This window comes from Pezoporus flaviventris, unplaced genomic scaffold (assembly GCF_033815535.1).
Source record: "Pezoporus flaviventris isolate CSIRO_AGI_PZ_B2104156 unplaced genomic scaffold, CSIRO_AGI_Pfla_v1 ptg000011l, whole genome shotgun sequence".
Taxonomy (NCBI): domain Eukaryota; kingdom Metazoa; phylum Chordata; class Aves; order Psittaciformes; family Psittacidae; genus Pezoporus; species Pezoporus flaviventris.
Window position 1 is genome coordinate 421,961 of NW_026892559.1, and position 13,765 is coordinate 435,725.

A 13,765-nucleotide genomic window follows, 5' to 3' on the forward strand; every position below is an offset into this window, starting at 1 on the left:
GAGAACAACTGTTCAAATACAGACACGCACATCTCTCTATGGGTCTGTTCCTCAGCCATCCCAAAATCCGAGACCTCAAATAGCAGCCCTTTTTACAAGAAAAGGGACAAGGCATGAAGCTGTTGGAAGCTACAGATGTAGGCTGATCTATACACAGGAGAAGCTCAGGGAAAGCAGCTATCCACAGGTATCCCCAGTCAGAGGCAGAAAAGCTACAGAAACGAGATTCTGCCATAATCCCACCAGTCTTTACAGAGCAAACATAATTAAATGCTGTGATACAAAGAACTCTGGCCTTGGTGAAAATGAGCACACATCTAAGAAGGAAAGCAAATAGCTCCCACTTCTAAAAAAGAACAAAAGTAAAACACTGGCCTGAAAGGAATGACCCGAACAATCCTGAATTCTTTAAACACCCAGATGATGCTTGGAGCAAACAGTTAAACTCAGCATGCAGGAGGTGATCTGAGGCAACAGACTGCACAAGGGACTCTTTCTATTATTCCCAGATCTCCCAGCCTGGGAGGTGAGACTGTCGTATGACACTGCATAGACTGCAAAACTTGCAGCACACCTCTGCTGTCCAGTGCTGCACCCAGTTTATATTGGCTGATTTACCAGCAACACTGTTTCTTCTTAAAACCCACAGGATTACACAATACTGGGGTGGATCTACTAGAACAAAAGGATCTGCATCATCTATTAACATTAACACTGCAGTGTGCACCCCGTGTTACATGGTGGGTGGCAAGCTGCTCTGCTGCACAGTTCCCTCAGTCTCAGAAGGGCCAGCCGTGCATGCTCCAAAATGGGGCATGCATGCCTGCATGACCAAAATGGTGTTCCAGTTACCATGCACAAAAGTGATTTTCAAAGCAAGGCCTGAACAATAAAGGGGAAAAATAAAATAATTACAGGTATTGCTTCAATCTAAACGCAGGTTTGTTTGCTTTTCTGAATTTTCCATGAATCAAACTCTTCAATTCAACACACACCCAAAAATCGTGTTCTTTATCAGAAATGACTAATAAAAGTGATGGGAATTTGGATCCAAACAAACATCTGCAAAGACACTGAGTACTCACTGGCAGAGGAGTTTCAACGATTACATAATTAATTAAATAAATAAATAAATAAATATCCCAGTCCCAAGGGCTAGACCTACTCTCTCCTGAGATATAACTGAGACTGCAGTTGAAACCTCCATTCTGAGTCAGGCAGAAGGGACTTAAATGCAATTTTCCCATTGCCTAGGAGTCTGTCTTCACCGTCTGGATAGTGAGGCTCTGGGATCTCGGGGAAGATGCTGCCATTTCCTCCCCCACTTTGCCTCTGTGAACAGTATCTAAAGACTTGTGACTCTACATGAAAACACCAAAATGCCAGTCTTCATTTACACTAATAAAACTTCCAAAATAAACTATCTGTATCTACCCATTAATAAAACCATTATTAATAAACTAATCTGTATCTAAACTATCTGTATCCTGAACTATGTTTTTTCACAGACTCATTTGTTCCTCCCACCGTATTTCTGAGGCTCAGGCATTATCATCTGGAAAGGGAAGGGCACAGGCCTTATCACTCCTGGAATTTAATGATCTTCATAATTTTCCCCCAAAACAGGCTTTGGGGACAAAATTGGCAAGAGTCCAATTAAAAATTCCTCCCTTCCATTTGAGACTCCTCTTTCTTACCCTACATGGCTGTGCAGCCCTGTTTTGCATCATTAAGCAGCCTAACCCCATTCCACCACACAAGAGGCTGAACATCACTCACAGTGAAATGTTGCCTGTATGTTAATTCTGCAAAGTGCTTAGGATCCTTCTTGAAGAAAGGAACAATAGAAATGTAAGTCATTATCATGTACAGGAACCGAGGAAATAAACCTGAGGGAAACAAGCACCAGAAACTGTCACACAAAATGCAGACCAAGTCAAAAGCTTAAACAGGAACAAGAAAAAGGCTGTCAAACAATCTTCCCGGCTTGGCATAGTGAGAGACACTGCAGAATGCAGCTAGCCCGGCAGAAGGAAATTAAATAAGCCTGACAAACTGCTGAATCAGCAGAAGACAATACAACCCCCAGCACATTTTAGAAATGAACCCAGATCAGTAAATGCCAGAACCTTTCACAAGGAAGAAAGGCCAAAGAATAGTGACAGAAACTCAGATACCACTACGAAGCAAAGAAAGAGTGAGTGCTGGGATCTAACATTACCAAAGGCAGTCTGAAAAAAATACAGACTCGGGGAAAACACAGTTCAGGCAGAGGGAAAACAAACGATGCTGAACATATTGTATGCTCAAATCAATGACACTAAACGCATGCCAGAGTTCATGAGCAGTGAGAGTAACTCAAGCACACAGTAGCTTCAGCAATAACTGCAATTTTAACACTGAGATACCTTTGAAAAGCAACAGAGAAGTTAACACGTAACAGTGCAGAGAAAGTCACAGGGAAAAAAACTGTCCTAGTCTAGTAAAAAGTACTGCCAAGATGCAGGTCAGCATCAAGCCAAGTCAACCATGCACTTCGGGATTCAAACCCAAAGCAAGGAGTGTGTGAGAGCATAGTACAAAAATGCTGACCAGAACCAACACCAGAGGAGAGAAACCAAGGCAAGGACACAACAAACAAGCTATTCCTTACTGGGACAAAAAAAAAAAAAAAATCTGAGCAACTTCATATTAAGTAAAATTTATTTCAAATTCATTCAGAAGGAAATATGACCAGACTTCTACTCCAGGAAAAGCAAACTGCCAAAATCCTAGCAAAAAAAAAAAAAAACAAAAAACGGGGAATAGGCAAAGAAAGAGAAACAAAACCAACAACAACAAAAAAAAGGCAAAAGGAAGAAAACCTTAGGGTCCTGTGAATATGCAGATGAGGGCACAGCAGCACCTCCCTTCTCTCAAGCCTCATGGAAGGAAAACAGAAGCTCTGGCTCCAGCTAATAACATTCAGAAAACATAAAACTATAAAAAGCAAAGGATTCACAGGCCAAGTGAAAACATCATTGACATGAAACTGAGTCTCAAGCAAATGCACCCCAACAGATGAAAACACACTCTCAGGCACCAGGGGCACACTCTCTGTGTACTCACTGTGAGCCTTCTTCAGCAGAAGTTATGCTAGCATTTTCTCCAGACTCAGCTTGGTTGCCTGCTTCCTCTCTGTCTCCACCTCTTCACCAATTTCAAATCTTAAAGTTGCCAAAATTCCCATGCTTTCCTCATCTGTCTTTTCATTGCACTGTCTGGCCACAAAAGCAATGGGAAATGGGAAAAGCAATGGAATTGCCTCTTCCAATGGCACTGGGGAACCTGTGCAATTTCTCACTGCTACAGATTCCCTGAAGTGATTTCCAGTATGTGGCTAGGGACAAAGCAAGGGGAAGCAAAGTTTGCTGTGCTGTGTATCCATCTGGTATTGTAGGACATACAACCTCCCCACTGTCACTCCTGAGTGAAGTACAGTTGGAGCAATTACTGTTGGGCAGATAAAAAGTCAGTTCACTCCTAAATGGAGTTTGGGGAAAAAGTCATTCTCATGCTCAGGTTGAAATCAGAGAAGAATCGTGGTTTGAATAGAGGGCAAGAGAGGGGATTCTTAGAAGCACAGATCACTTAGGCTTCTCACAATGACATGCTTTGCTTTAAAATTGCAATGCAAAAAATGAAAACTTTAGAAAATTTTCATTTTCACATGACATTTTTCTATCAAAACTGGTCTATGTTAGTATATTTAAATGACCTGAGTTTTTTCCTTTTTTTTTCTCAGATCAGAAAAACATTTTCTATGGACTCAAAAAGAAATATAAATTTGTTTTCATTCACCAAACTAAAAAAAAAACCCCACACAAAACAGCTATGTTTCTTTCTTTCACCTCTAACCAAATCAAACCCTCTTTCCTGTTTTTCTCAGGATATTGAGGATGTTGCGGACTGATCAGGCATGATAGGGTGGATCCTTGGTACTGTGTTGTGATAGAAATATTTAATTACTGTACCCATGATTTAAAGCTCATCTTCCCACAGCAGCTCAACTATCACCTGAATTAAGATATGGATGTTTATCATCAACATGCTAGGATAACACATTGCCACAATCAACGAAATGTTCATAGTTATAGAATCATAGAATCATAGAATGGGTAGGGTTGGAAAGGACCTTAAGGTGATCTAGTTCCAACCCCCCTGCCATGGGCAGGGACACCTCACACTAAACCATGTCACCCAAGGCTCTGTCCAACCTGGCCTTGAACATGCCAGAGATGGAGCATTCACAGCTTCCTTGGGCAACCCATTCCAGTGCCTCACCACCCTCACAGTAAAGAACTTGTTCCTTATACCCAATCTAAACTTCCCCTGTTTAAGTCTGAACCCATTACCCCTTGCGCTACCACTACAGTCCCTGACGAAGAGTCCATCTCTGGCATCCAAATGGAAGGACCACAGACACAGCTACACAAACCTCAAAATTGATGAGAAGGAGGGCTTTCGACCAGAAGCGATATGACTCTGGCACTAGCACACCAACCCTGCACTGAGAGCTGTTGCTGCATTGCTAGACATAGCCTTACCACAGGATTTTTGGATCCTCTGTAAAGTTAGGATTATCCCCTTGGATATTAAGAAGACTGAAAATTTTACAGCAGCACTGGGTATCTTTAAGTTGTTTCACTTCAGCCACAGCTCTCCAAGCACACAAAAGCACCTTTATTGCTTTTCCCCCATCTGCCCTTCACACTCCCAGTGAGGCCCCCATAAGCATGCACAAAGCCAGCTATAATCCTCTGCTGCCTATCAAAGCCTTAACAAGTTAGGCAGTTGGTGTGTAAAGCCTGCTGCCTACCATGCTGACTAATGTTGTCTGATTGTTCTCTTGTACTCCCCCGTTGGTCCATCTGTACCCATCTGCTGCCTTTTGTCTTCTAATTAAAGTGTAACCACTCTGGGGTAGAAGCCACCTTTCTGGTTAGCATTCACATGGCTCCCTTCAGACCAGAGTCCCAAGTCCATAAGTGGGTACTGGGAACAGCAATGGTGATGCACAAGAGGTGACTGCAGCAAGAAGGAACAGTGACACCCCTCACTATGTGGCATGGACAAGTCAGATGGAAGAAAGACCCAGACTACAACCCTTATCTAGAACTTGACCAAGGCAAGAGCAGTCTTCTCCCATGGCTGAAAGGTGTTATCACAGTACACTGGGTACAGTCCTTAGGATGAGTCAGGTTGGCAACCCCATTAAAGGTCAGATGGCTGCTATCACTGTCATCAGCTACACCAGCATGAAAAAGGTAGGAGGCAGCCTGAACTTAATAAAGTTCTCTAGATTTTCCAATACTTGATTTGCATTAGAGGACAAGGTCTCTCCAAGAAGCTGTTATTTTTTCAATGTAAGAATTCCCTCTGGTAGCCAAGGAGTAGGGCCTGGTGGAAAAGAGCCAGAATATTTTTCTGCAGGCTCATGAATCATGCAAATACACTCCAAAATTCAATCAAAGAAAGTCAGGAATCACTTCAGAAAAAGGCAAAGAAATCAAACAGCTTATACTGACATAATATATAATGGTTAGGAGGAGACACCCAACTAGTGCTCTCTTTGGCCAAAGAGATGGACTGGTACATTACTGCAGGATGCAGTAACCTAATCTGATGGTCTGATACTATCTGTCTGCAAAGATACATCAGCATGTCCCCAAGGCTTTTTCACAACAATTGTTCCATTTATCGCCTAATAAGGAAAGCTTTGTGTGGCACTTGCATCTGTCCTTCTCCTTAGGAGTCAGTGTAAGATTAACATGGCCAGAATTAGCCATAAATACATACAGTTACATGTCGGACAAATGTGAGAAGCCAGGCCAAATCCTGGCAGTCGGTGCAGCATAGGTGCAGAATAAAGCCATCTGGTTGTCTGATTGAATCAGGGTCATCAAGAGACCCATCAGATGTGACCTAGATCAGGTATCTAAGGGACACTCACTTGTGAGTGGGCTATCCATAAAATATGTATTCTTTGATGCATGACTTCTGTCTAATGAGAAACAAGAGATTCAGCAAATTACAGTCTCTTAGAGAAGTGTCCAGAAAGAACACTTTACAAACAAGGGGGGAAATGCACGTACAGACTCCCATTCTAATTTCAGCTATATGTGCTTAAATCCAGAACAGTCCATCTGCCCTAAGTGAAGCTATATCCTTCTGAAAACTGGTTCTATGGGAACAGAATCAGTCACTAGCTCTGAGTAGGTTTAAATAAACTCCTATGCCATTTCTCCTCAGGGACAATGAGTCATAAATCCCCATGTACACAGGGAAATTAGCAAAACAAGACTGATTGGCAAAAACAATCCGATCTTGTCTCACTGTAAAAGGAGTCGGTGGGATAAAGAAACATTTCCTCTCTGAAGTCCCTGAACATGCTGGCAAGATACCAGAACTCCACATGGAGAACAGAACCTGACCAAAGGCAGTAACTTCTACCCCAGAAACGCAAGCATACCTGTGCATGCACGTATAAGTGATCAGAAAGGCTTGCTCAGGTGGGCACCAGACAACACAAGAAGAAAAATGTCATCTTTCCAAAGCCAGGGGAAAGCCTTCAAAAAAGGTGCTTGGATTTGTACAGCTGCAGACTTTACCTCAATACCCTACATTCTTGTTCTCTTCTTTTTAAAAAGTCTCCTTCAGAAAATGAAATTAAAAAAAAATTTAAAACCTTCCACCTGCTAGGCAGTATAACAGGTACGTGATTCATATTGGCTCTTCATGGAGTGGCCACTACCACACAGAGTGTGATTAGATTTTCAGGTTTTTTTCCTTCCTTTCCTTTTATTTCTGCCACTGGGACGTTGAAGCACACAAAGAAAGGACAGTGAATACTTCTTTTAATGCATAGAAAGACTTGAGACCAGGTTTGAAAGCTGTGTCATCATTGAAAGCTACAGACTCTTCAGTGTCTCTGTGGCATTCATCAGCCTTCCAAAGCTGGAGACTGCAGGGGGTGACAAGTCCCTCCATAAGGACTTTTTGTTTGCAGCCATCCACAATAGCCTTCATTCGCCAACTGCCTGCTCATACAAAAGGTACATGGTAGAAACTTGCAGAAATTATGTCCTCACTGGGCCAGGCTTGAAGTTTTTGCTGATCAGCTTGTCCATAACCCAGTTTTTCTTTTCTATCAAGTAAGTGGTCTCTTGTGAAACACTTCGGGTTCAACTTGTTCATCTAATCACAGAAGTGTAGGCTGGCAGAGAACCACGAGAGATCACTTACTGCATCCACCAGCTCTGAGGCAGGACAAGATAGATTTAGACCCAGTGCTGTTGGATATTTTTCTATGTATCCTCCAACAAATGAGCCTCACTAGCAAATGAGCCTCATCATGTCTCACCATGCTAACGGTTATACATCTCCTTACATATCTAACTGAAATCTTTCTGGTTGAAAATTTAGCAAGATGTCTTCTCCTTTCTGCTTACTGTGGACATGAAAAGCAACTGACCATAATGTCCTTTTTTTCAACAATGATTTAGGCGTCCAAAGATTTACCTTGCTCCCCTTCCTCTTTTATTTTTTTTTTTTCTTGCTAAACAAAACTTCTTTTTCTATTTTTATTTTCTAAACTCTTCTTTCCTTTCTCTAGCTCTCTCCCACATCCTGAGGGAACATTTCCAAAGAGTGGATGGGCATAACACAGTTCTGTCCCAAGCAGGGGACAGGGTCACACAAGTTGCAAACACACCTTTTATGGACTATGACTGAGGCTGAACGTATCACTTGAAGTGCCATGTGAAAGAGAGCCGTGGGACCGTTTTTCACCCTGTTGCAGTGTTAGGAAGTACTGGAAGTGTATAGTCACCAAGGCAGCTGACAGCATGTCACAGCAAATGGCCCCATTCTCAGGGAACACTAACGTGGGCAATAGTGTAAAGGACCAGACTAAGAGCAGCCTGTCGGTGAATTTGTAATCATGGCCACACTGATGGCTAAAGGAAGCAGAACAGATGCTGCTAATTGATTTTCAAGAGTTCAAAAGTCAAATGCTCATAATTATAGGAGCAGCAGCAGGCAAACATTTCATCTGCTGATGGGGGTGAGAGTTGATAGGGGCAGAGGATTAGCACATGCAGCAGGAAGAATGAATCTTTCAGCATAAGTTTTCCATCTGTCCTCCTCTAAGATGACTTGTAGTGACACCCTGACCAAACCCATCATCTGGAGCTTTGCTTGTCCAGCCAGGAGCAGGAGTTCCTGGAGCTTGCATGGTAAAAGATACCCCAGGGAGACTGCAAATCAAAGGCTCTATGGGGTGGCACAAGAGGTTGATGTCATGAGCTACATGTAAAGGTGCTCTGAATCCCCAGTGACACACCTAAGGGAAGAGGCAGAGGAACGTCAGTAAAACTGAGAGACTGAAAGCAACCTAGTGATAGAAGTGATGCAAAATTCACTAGAAATTAGAGAAAGAATTCCAAAGAGGTCCTCAGACATAGCAACATTTGAATCATCCCCGTATTTGCTGGGGGAACGTGAGGCAGCAAATAGGAGAATCTGGGAGCTAATAGAACAGGTCCACTGTGCCTTGCCTCAGTAGAGAAGGTGGATGTGAACAAGAACTGGACAGCAGCATTTGCCATCTCTCACAAAGGGATTGTAAAGACATAAATAAGTCTTCATCACGTGTGGGATTATAGGAGAGCAAAGGAGTAAGGCAGCTAGTAAAGTATAAGCTGGGTAAAAACTCTTCCCATACAAAACATTACACCCCACAGACACAAAACCTAGTGTAGTACTGAGTCTCTGGCTCACCCTGCAAGATCTCTGGCCTCAGTTCATCACTCTATTGAGGCAGGGCCTTTCATGGGACATAAGGATGGACTTCCTTTACCACCTCCATCTGCATATCTGCCCCTCTTTGATAAATACAATGGGGGCACCTAAGCACTTTAAATACACCTAGGCTATGTGGCCAGTGAAGCAAAGAGCTCTGCTAAGTAGCTGATTAAAAGGTAGTGAGGGAAGGCATGCAGCCTTTTGCCCCTAAGGAGCAGAGAATAGAAAAGTGAATGAGAAACAGCACAATTGCTTATCACAAGAGGAATCGTTACTCATGGCTACAAGAGCAGAAGAGCTCAGGTTACTGCCCTGTTCCAGAAAGTGGTTGCTCTACATGTTCTTTCATGATTGTTAGCCCAGCAAGGCCTCAGTCTGTCTGAAGGATGCAGGAGGAGATTTATGATCATCAGTCTGGGGACAGCTGTAGCTCTTCTGGAAAATGAATTCCTGTTATGAAATAACTGGTGAGGTTTTGAAGATATTTATGCCCAAACTGGGACAAAAAAAAAACGAAATCTAAAAAAAAATCACAGATTGAAATCCTGAAACAGTTCAGTCACTGCATCCTTGCTGCTCAGAAAATGGAAGGCATCACACCTGTTTTAAAGCATTTCTTCATATGTATATATACCATGAGGCACTTCGCACAATGTATTTTGCTATCTTTCAAGAATCAACTGCTCTAAGCTGTACAGAGCAGCAAATTGTGTTATGAAATCCAGAGGAGACTAATAAAAATTATCAGAAGACTAGAAAACATGACCTACCAGGAGAGACTGAACAAGTTCTTGATTCATCTACAGCAGAAATGACTGGGAGACAACATGACAGAAGCTTTCAAACATACATAGGGAAGATAAAAAGAGGAAGAGAATCAACAATTCTCTATGTCCACTAGAGAGATGCCAAGTAGTAATGGGCTTAAACTGCAATCAGGGAAATCTAAGATAGACAGTAGAAAAACTTTGCAGGAGAAAGAAGCCATGGAACAGATTGCCTCAGGATTTGATGGAGTTTTTAGCATCGAAGGGCTCTCAGAACAGGTGAGACAAACATCTATCAGGAATAATTTCAGTCTAGTTGATCCCTCCTTTGGGCACAGGGAGGGACAAAACGACCTCTTGATGTTCCTTCCAGGCACGGCATCCGATTATGGATAAAAGTGTGCAGCGATGTAGTTAAAGACTCAGCTATAGTGAATGCACACAGGTGGACTGAATCGGTGTTTCCTGTGCAGCCTTTCACCTACCATCTCCTGCTGTCTGAGTGTCTGACTTAGGAACTCTCTTGTGCTTTGCACGGTTTCTTCTGTGTATTGACTAGAAGTTGCCAGGACAAAGCACCTTGCTAATTCAGCAAAAATTAGTGAGAATTTGGATGATTTTACACTGCAAAGCAATGCACTTACAAAGGTATTGGGAATGTGTGTTAATACTATATGAATAATTTCTAGCTTGTACTGTGGCAGTGCCTGGGAGCAGATGTTAAGGGCTGGGACATTGGCTCATAACGCCACTTCAGACTAAGAGCCTGACTCTCTGCAAACACAGAACAAAATGATGATCTTTGCCACACAGTTCTGTTTCACCCTTATATTTTAATATTCGCATTTTTGCTGAATGGAGAAAAATAAAGAAGGAAAAGTATGAGCTGCTGAGTTTGAAAGGTATTTGGCTGTGATTAGAGTATGTTGGAGATGATTGTGTTTTCCACAACTTGCCAGGGTAAAATTCAAACAGCTCAGAGTTTGATTATAATAATCTGATCTTCCAACTCAAGGTAAAACATTTCTGTTCAGGAAATACTATGGGATTTTCATACCACTAATACTGTTGTTCACCATAGTCTCATTTCAGTCCAGCTCCTATGAAATGAAGAGCTGTTCTGGTTTAATGGATGCCAAGTAGTCCCCACAGACAGCAAGGCTGAGGCAGGTTCCAGGTCTAGCCCCAACATTCCAGCTCACCAGCATCTTTTCCACTAATTGGTTCATCTGAGAGACCACAGATACACTATCAGAGACTGAACAACTGCTTTTACCACTCATGGAAACTCCTGAGCCCTCACTGAGGCTCACAGGCAGGGTAAAAACAGGACTGCATTTATCTTTGCCTCCCCAGAGCCTGCAAAACATTCCAGCAACAAATTCCCCACAACTATCCATGCTAATAATCCCTAGCAGGACTTAATGCTGCTACTGCCTCTTTTTGCTGCTCAGATAATGGAATTTTCCTCTGTGAGAACAAATTTGGTGACAGCTAGGAACAAATCCTCCTGGACTTTGCCTGGAGAGCTTCAGTGAAGTTGCATGATGGACAGAGCCTAACACGAGGTCTCTGCAGTGTGAGCTTTGCCTGCCCACCCTCTCTGCAATATCCCACCAGCCTGCCTCCAAGCACGTCCAAGAGTTGTCCACAAGTGCTGATGCCACACCATATGTTCCTTCACACTCCTGTCCCACTGAGACGTCTGCTGACTCTCGTAGACCATACACTCTCATCTGGTCTGCACAGAAGCAAGACTGTGAGGTACACAGTTCTTCCTGCAAACCAGGAAGAAGATGGGACCTTTCACCCTCTCCCCGCTTCTACAATTACTGGGAGACCTTAGTGCATGCCAGCTGCTAAAACGATTGCTTTTCTGCCTCCTTCAAAAGTTGTTCCAGCCCTCTTCTGAATCCACTTCTGACAACTCTTTATTTCATTCTTATTTCCCCATTAATTTCTTCTTGGCTTTTGCCGTGCAGGCTACTTGCAAGTCCATGCATAGAACAAGCAGCCAAGGAGAGGTTTGCTGTGGCTGATGGGGCAAAGAGGCATTTTTCTAAGCCATACACATGATCACATTCAGACCAAGCTCTTCATAGGTATTGAGAGAATTGAGAATTCTGCTGAATTCTCCTTGCTTTCACTCTGACTTCTCACCCCAATCACTTTTTTTGTATCTTATTTTCTTAGCCCTCAAACTACCCCCTCTACTTCAATTCAAACCCTTTGGGAGTGCTTGTTCTGAGCCTGGACCACTGACATTTACGTGGGAGGTGAAATGAACCAAAGCATTACATTAACACAAAAATCCACACCATTTCTAAAACGGTGCATTGGGTTACATGCAAATTAATCAAAAATATGCAAATTTGCATCTTTGAACAACTCGATATGATCTCACATACACATCCTACTTAATGCACCATCCTATTGCAAATGACACCGGCCAGATATATCAGGCAATGAAGTTAACACTGGCATATATTACTAAGTGTAGCTGTAGCTCAGTCACAGTCATTTAGCACACAACTTCACTGCCTCCAAGCCACACAGCAAAATATTTTCTACCTCTGCCATTGAAACCCATGGCAGAGAGGTCTCTTCTCTGAAAGGCAGGAAAACTTACATTCAGAGGTTACAGAAAGGAAGCTGATGAATTTTTTATGCACGCTAATGGAAGAATGTAATGGCATCCTGCATGGAGAAGACAGCAGCCTGGGTATTGGAGATACCAGTGGTCCAGGATGCAAGGAGATTGCCAGCCCTTGATAAGAGGTACAGAAAGGTGGGGGGCATTATTTGCCTGGACCCTTCCTCCATTCTCCCCCCAACACAGTTTGAGAATTACCAAACATGTCCTACCCTCTCCCACTTCCTCTCCTTGGTCAGAAGGATGATCACCAGCTTGGGATGCATCTGGTATCCGTCCTCACTGAATGATAAATTCCTGCCTTCAAAGGTGACATTGATCAGGTACCTGCAGGAGAAAGAAAAGAGCAAGAACATTAATGCTTGGAAGTTGAATCCAAAATGAGAGTCTGCCTCCCTCCTGCATTTTACATAGGGCATGTAGGAGCACAGTGCAAAAAATGGAAAATCTAAAAGGAAGGGAGTGGGAGAAACAAGACAATTACTTCAGGAATTGGGACAATCAGACAAGGCAATTGCCCCAGTTCTGTGACTGGGATAGGTAAGCCATGTCCTACACTGGCTGCTAATGAATTCCTGAAAGCACAACTAAGAGTCACACACATACATGAGGGCAGAGGGATCCATAGAAATCAGCCATGTAAACACACTCCACAGCCTATTCTTTGCTTACTCTCCAACAGGGATTTCACATGTCAGTTGAGGACAGCAATGGCTACAGGTGAAGCAGTGGAGGCAGCCTACCCCAGCCCAAATATCAAGGCAGTGATAAGAAAAGCGGTGGAGAGCAGAAGAAGGAGCAGCACATTGGTGAGAGCTCCATCCCCATCAGATCCTCTGAAGCAGCTTAGAATAGGAACAGTGGATGTTGAGATAGCCCAGTGAAAGACCTTTTCCCTAGGGAAAGAGCCATGCCTTACACCCAGCAAGATCAAACTAAAGGGTGATCAGCCCTGCAAATCCCTGCAGCCAACATTAATGATTCTCTTTGTCTGGAAAGTCACTTCCATGCCAGGCATTCTCCTTTGGGGTATCTCATGTCAGCTGTACAAATGGACTATTAAACAGTCTGGGCTTCAGTCTTATTTGTCCTAAGGCCTCTTCACTCAGCTCTGGCAACACAGAAGACCTTTAAGTGGGCAGATATTACAGCTACACTCATTTCAAAGCCTTGCTGCATCGTGAGAGCATGTTAAAGTGAAGTTGCTGTAAATGAGAATCAGGTCTATTGTTTTCTTAACTGTCAGACCATCCAGAATGACACTGTGGGGAAGAGGGGGAGGCAAATACACATTTCACAGTTCAACATCTCCGTGTCACTCTGACAGCTTCCCCTGTTAATATATTTTACTTCAGTTCACAATCCCATTGCATGAAGTAGATTTTGCCTTTATACACCTTCTCTGGCACCAGTAGCATCACTGTGAGAGGCAGAGATGATCAAGCTGCCTGCAGGGCTAGCCCCAGGACTCTGCCCTCCCCTGCTTTGCTCAGTTCTCCTA

At 43.1% G+C, this 13,765-nt stretch overlaps 1 protein-coding gene across 3 annotated transcripts in view; it reads right to left on the bottom strand.

The window, feature by feature from the left end:
• GRIN2B (glutamate ionotropic receptor NMDA type subunit 2B) overlaps positions 1–13,765 on the bottom strand; it is a 217,702-nt gene that overhangs the window by 67,170 nt on the left and 136,767 nt on the right. For all 3 annotated transcript variants that reach the window (XM_061450628.1, XM_061450629.1, XM_061450630.1), the window contains one exon: positions 12,477–12,591. In XM_061450628.1, coding sequence (XP_061306612.1) covers positions 12,477–12,591 — 115 coding nt within the window. The remainder of the gene's footprint in view (positions 1–12,476; positions 12,592–13,765) is intronic.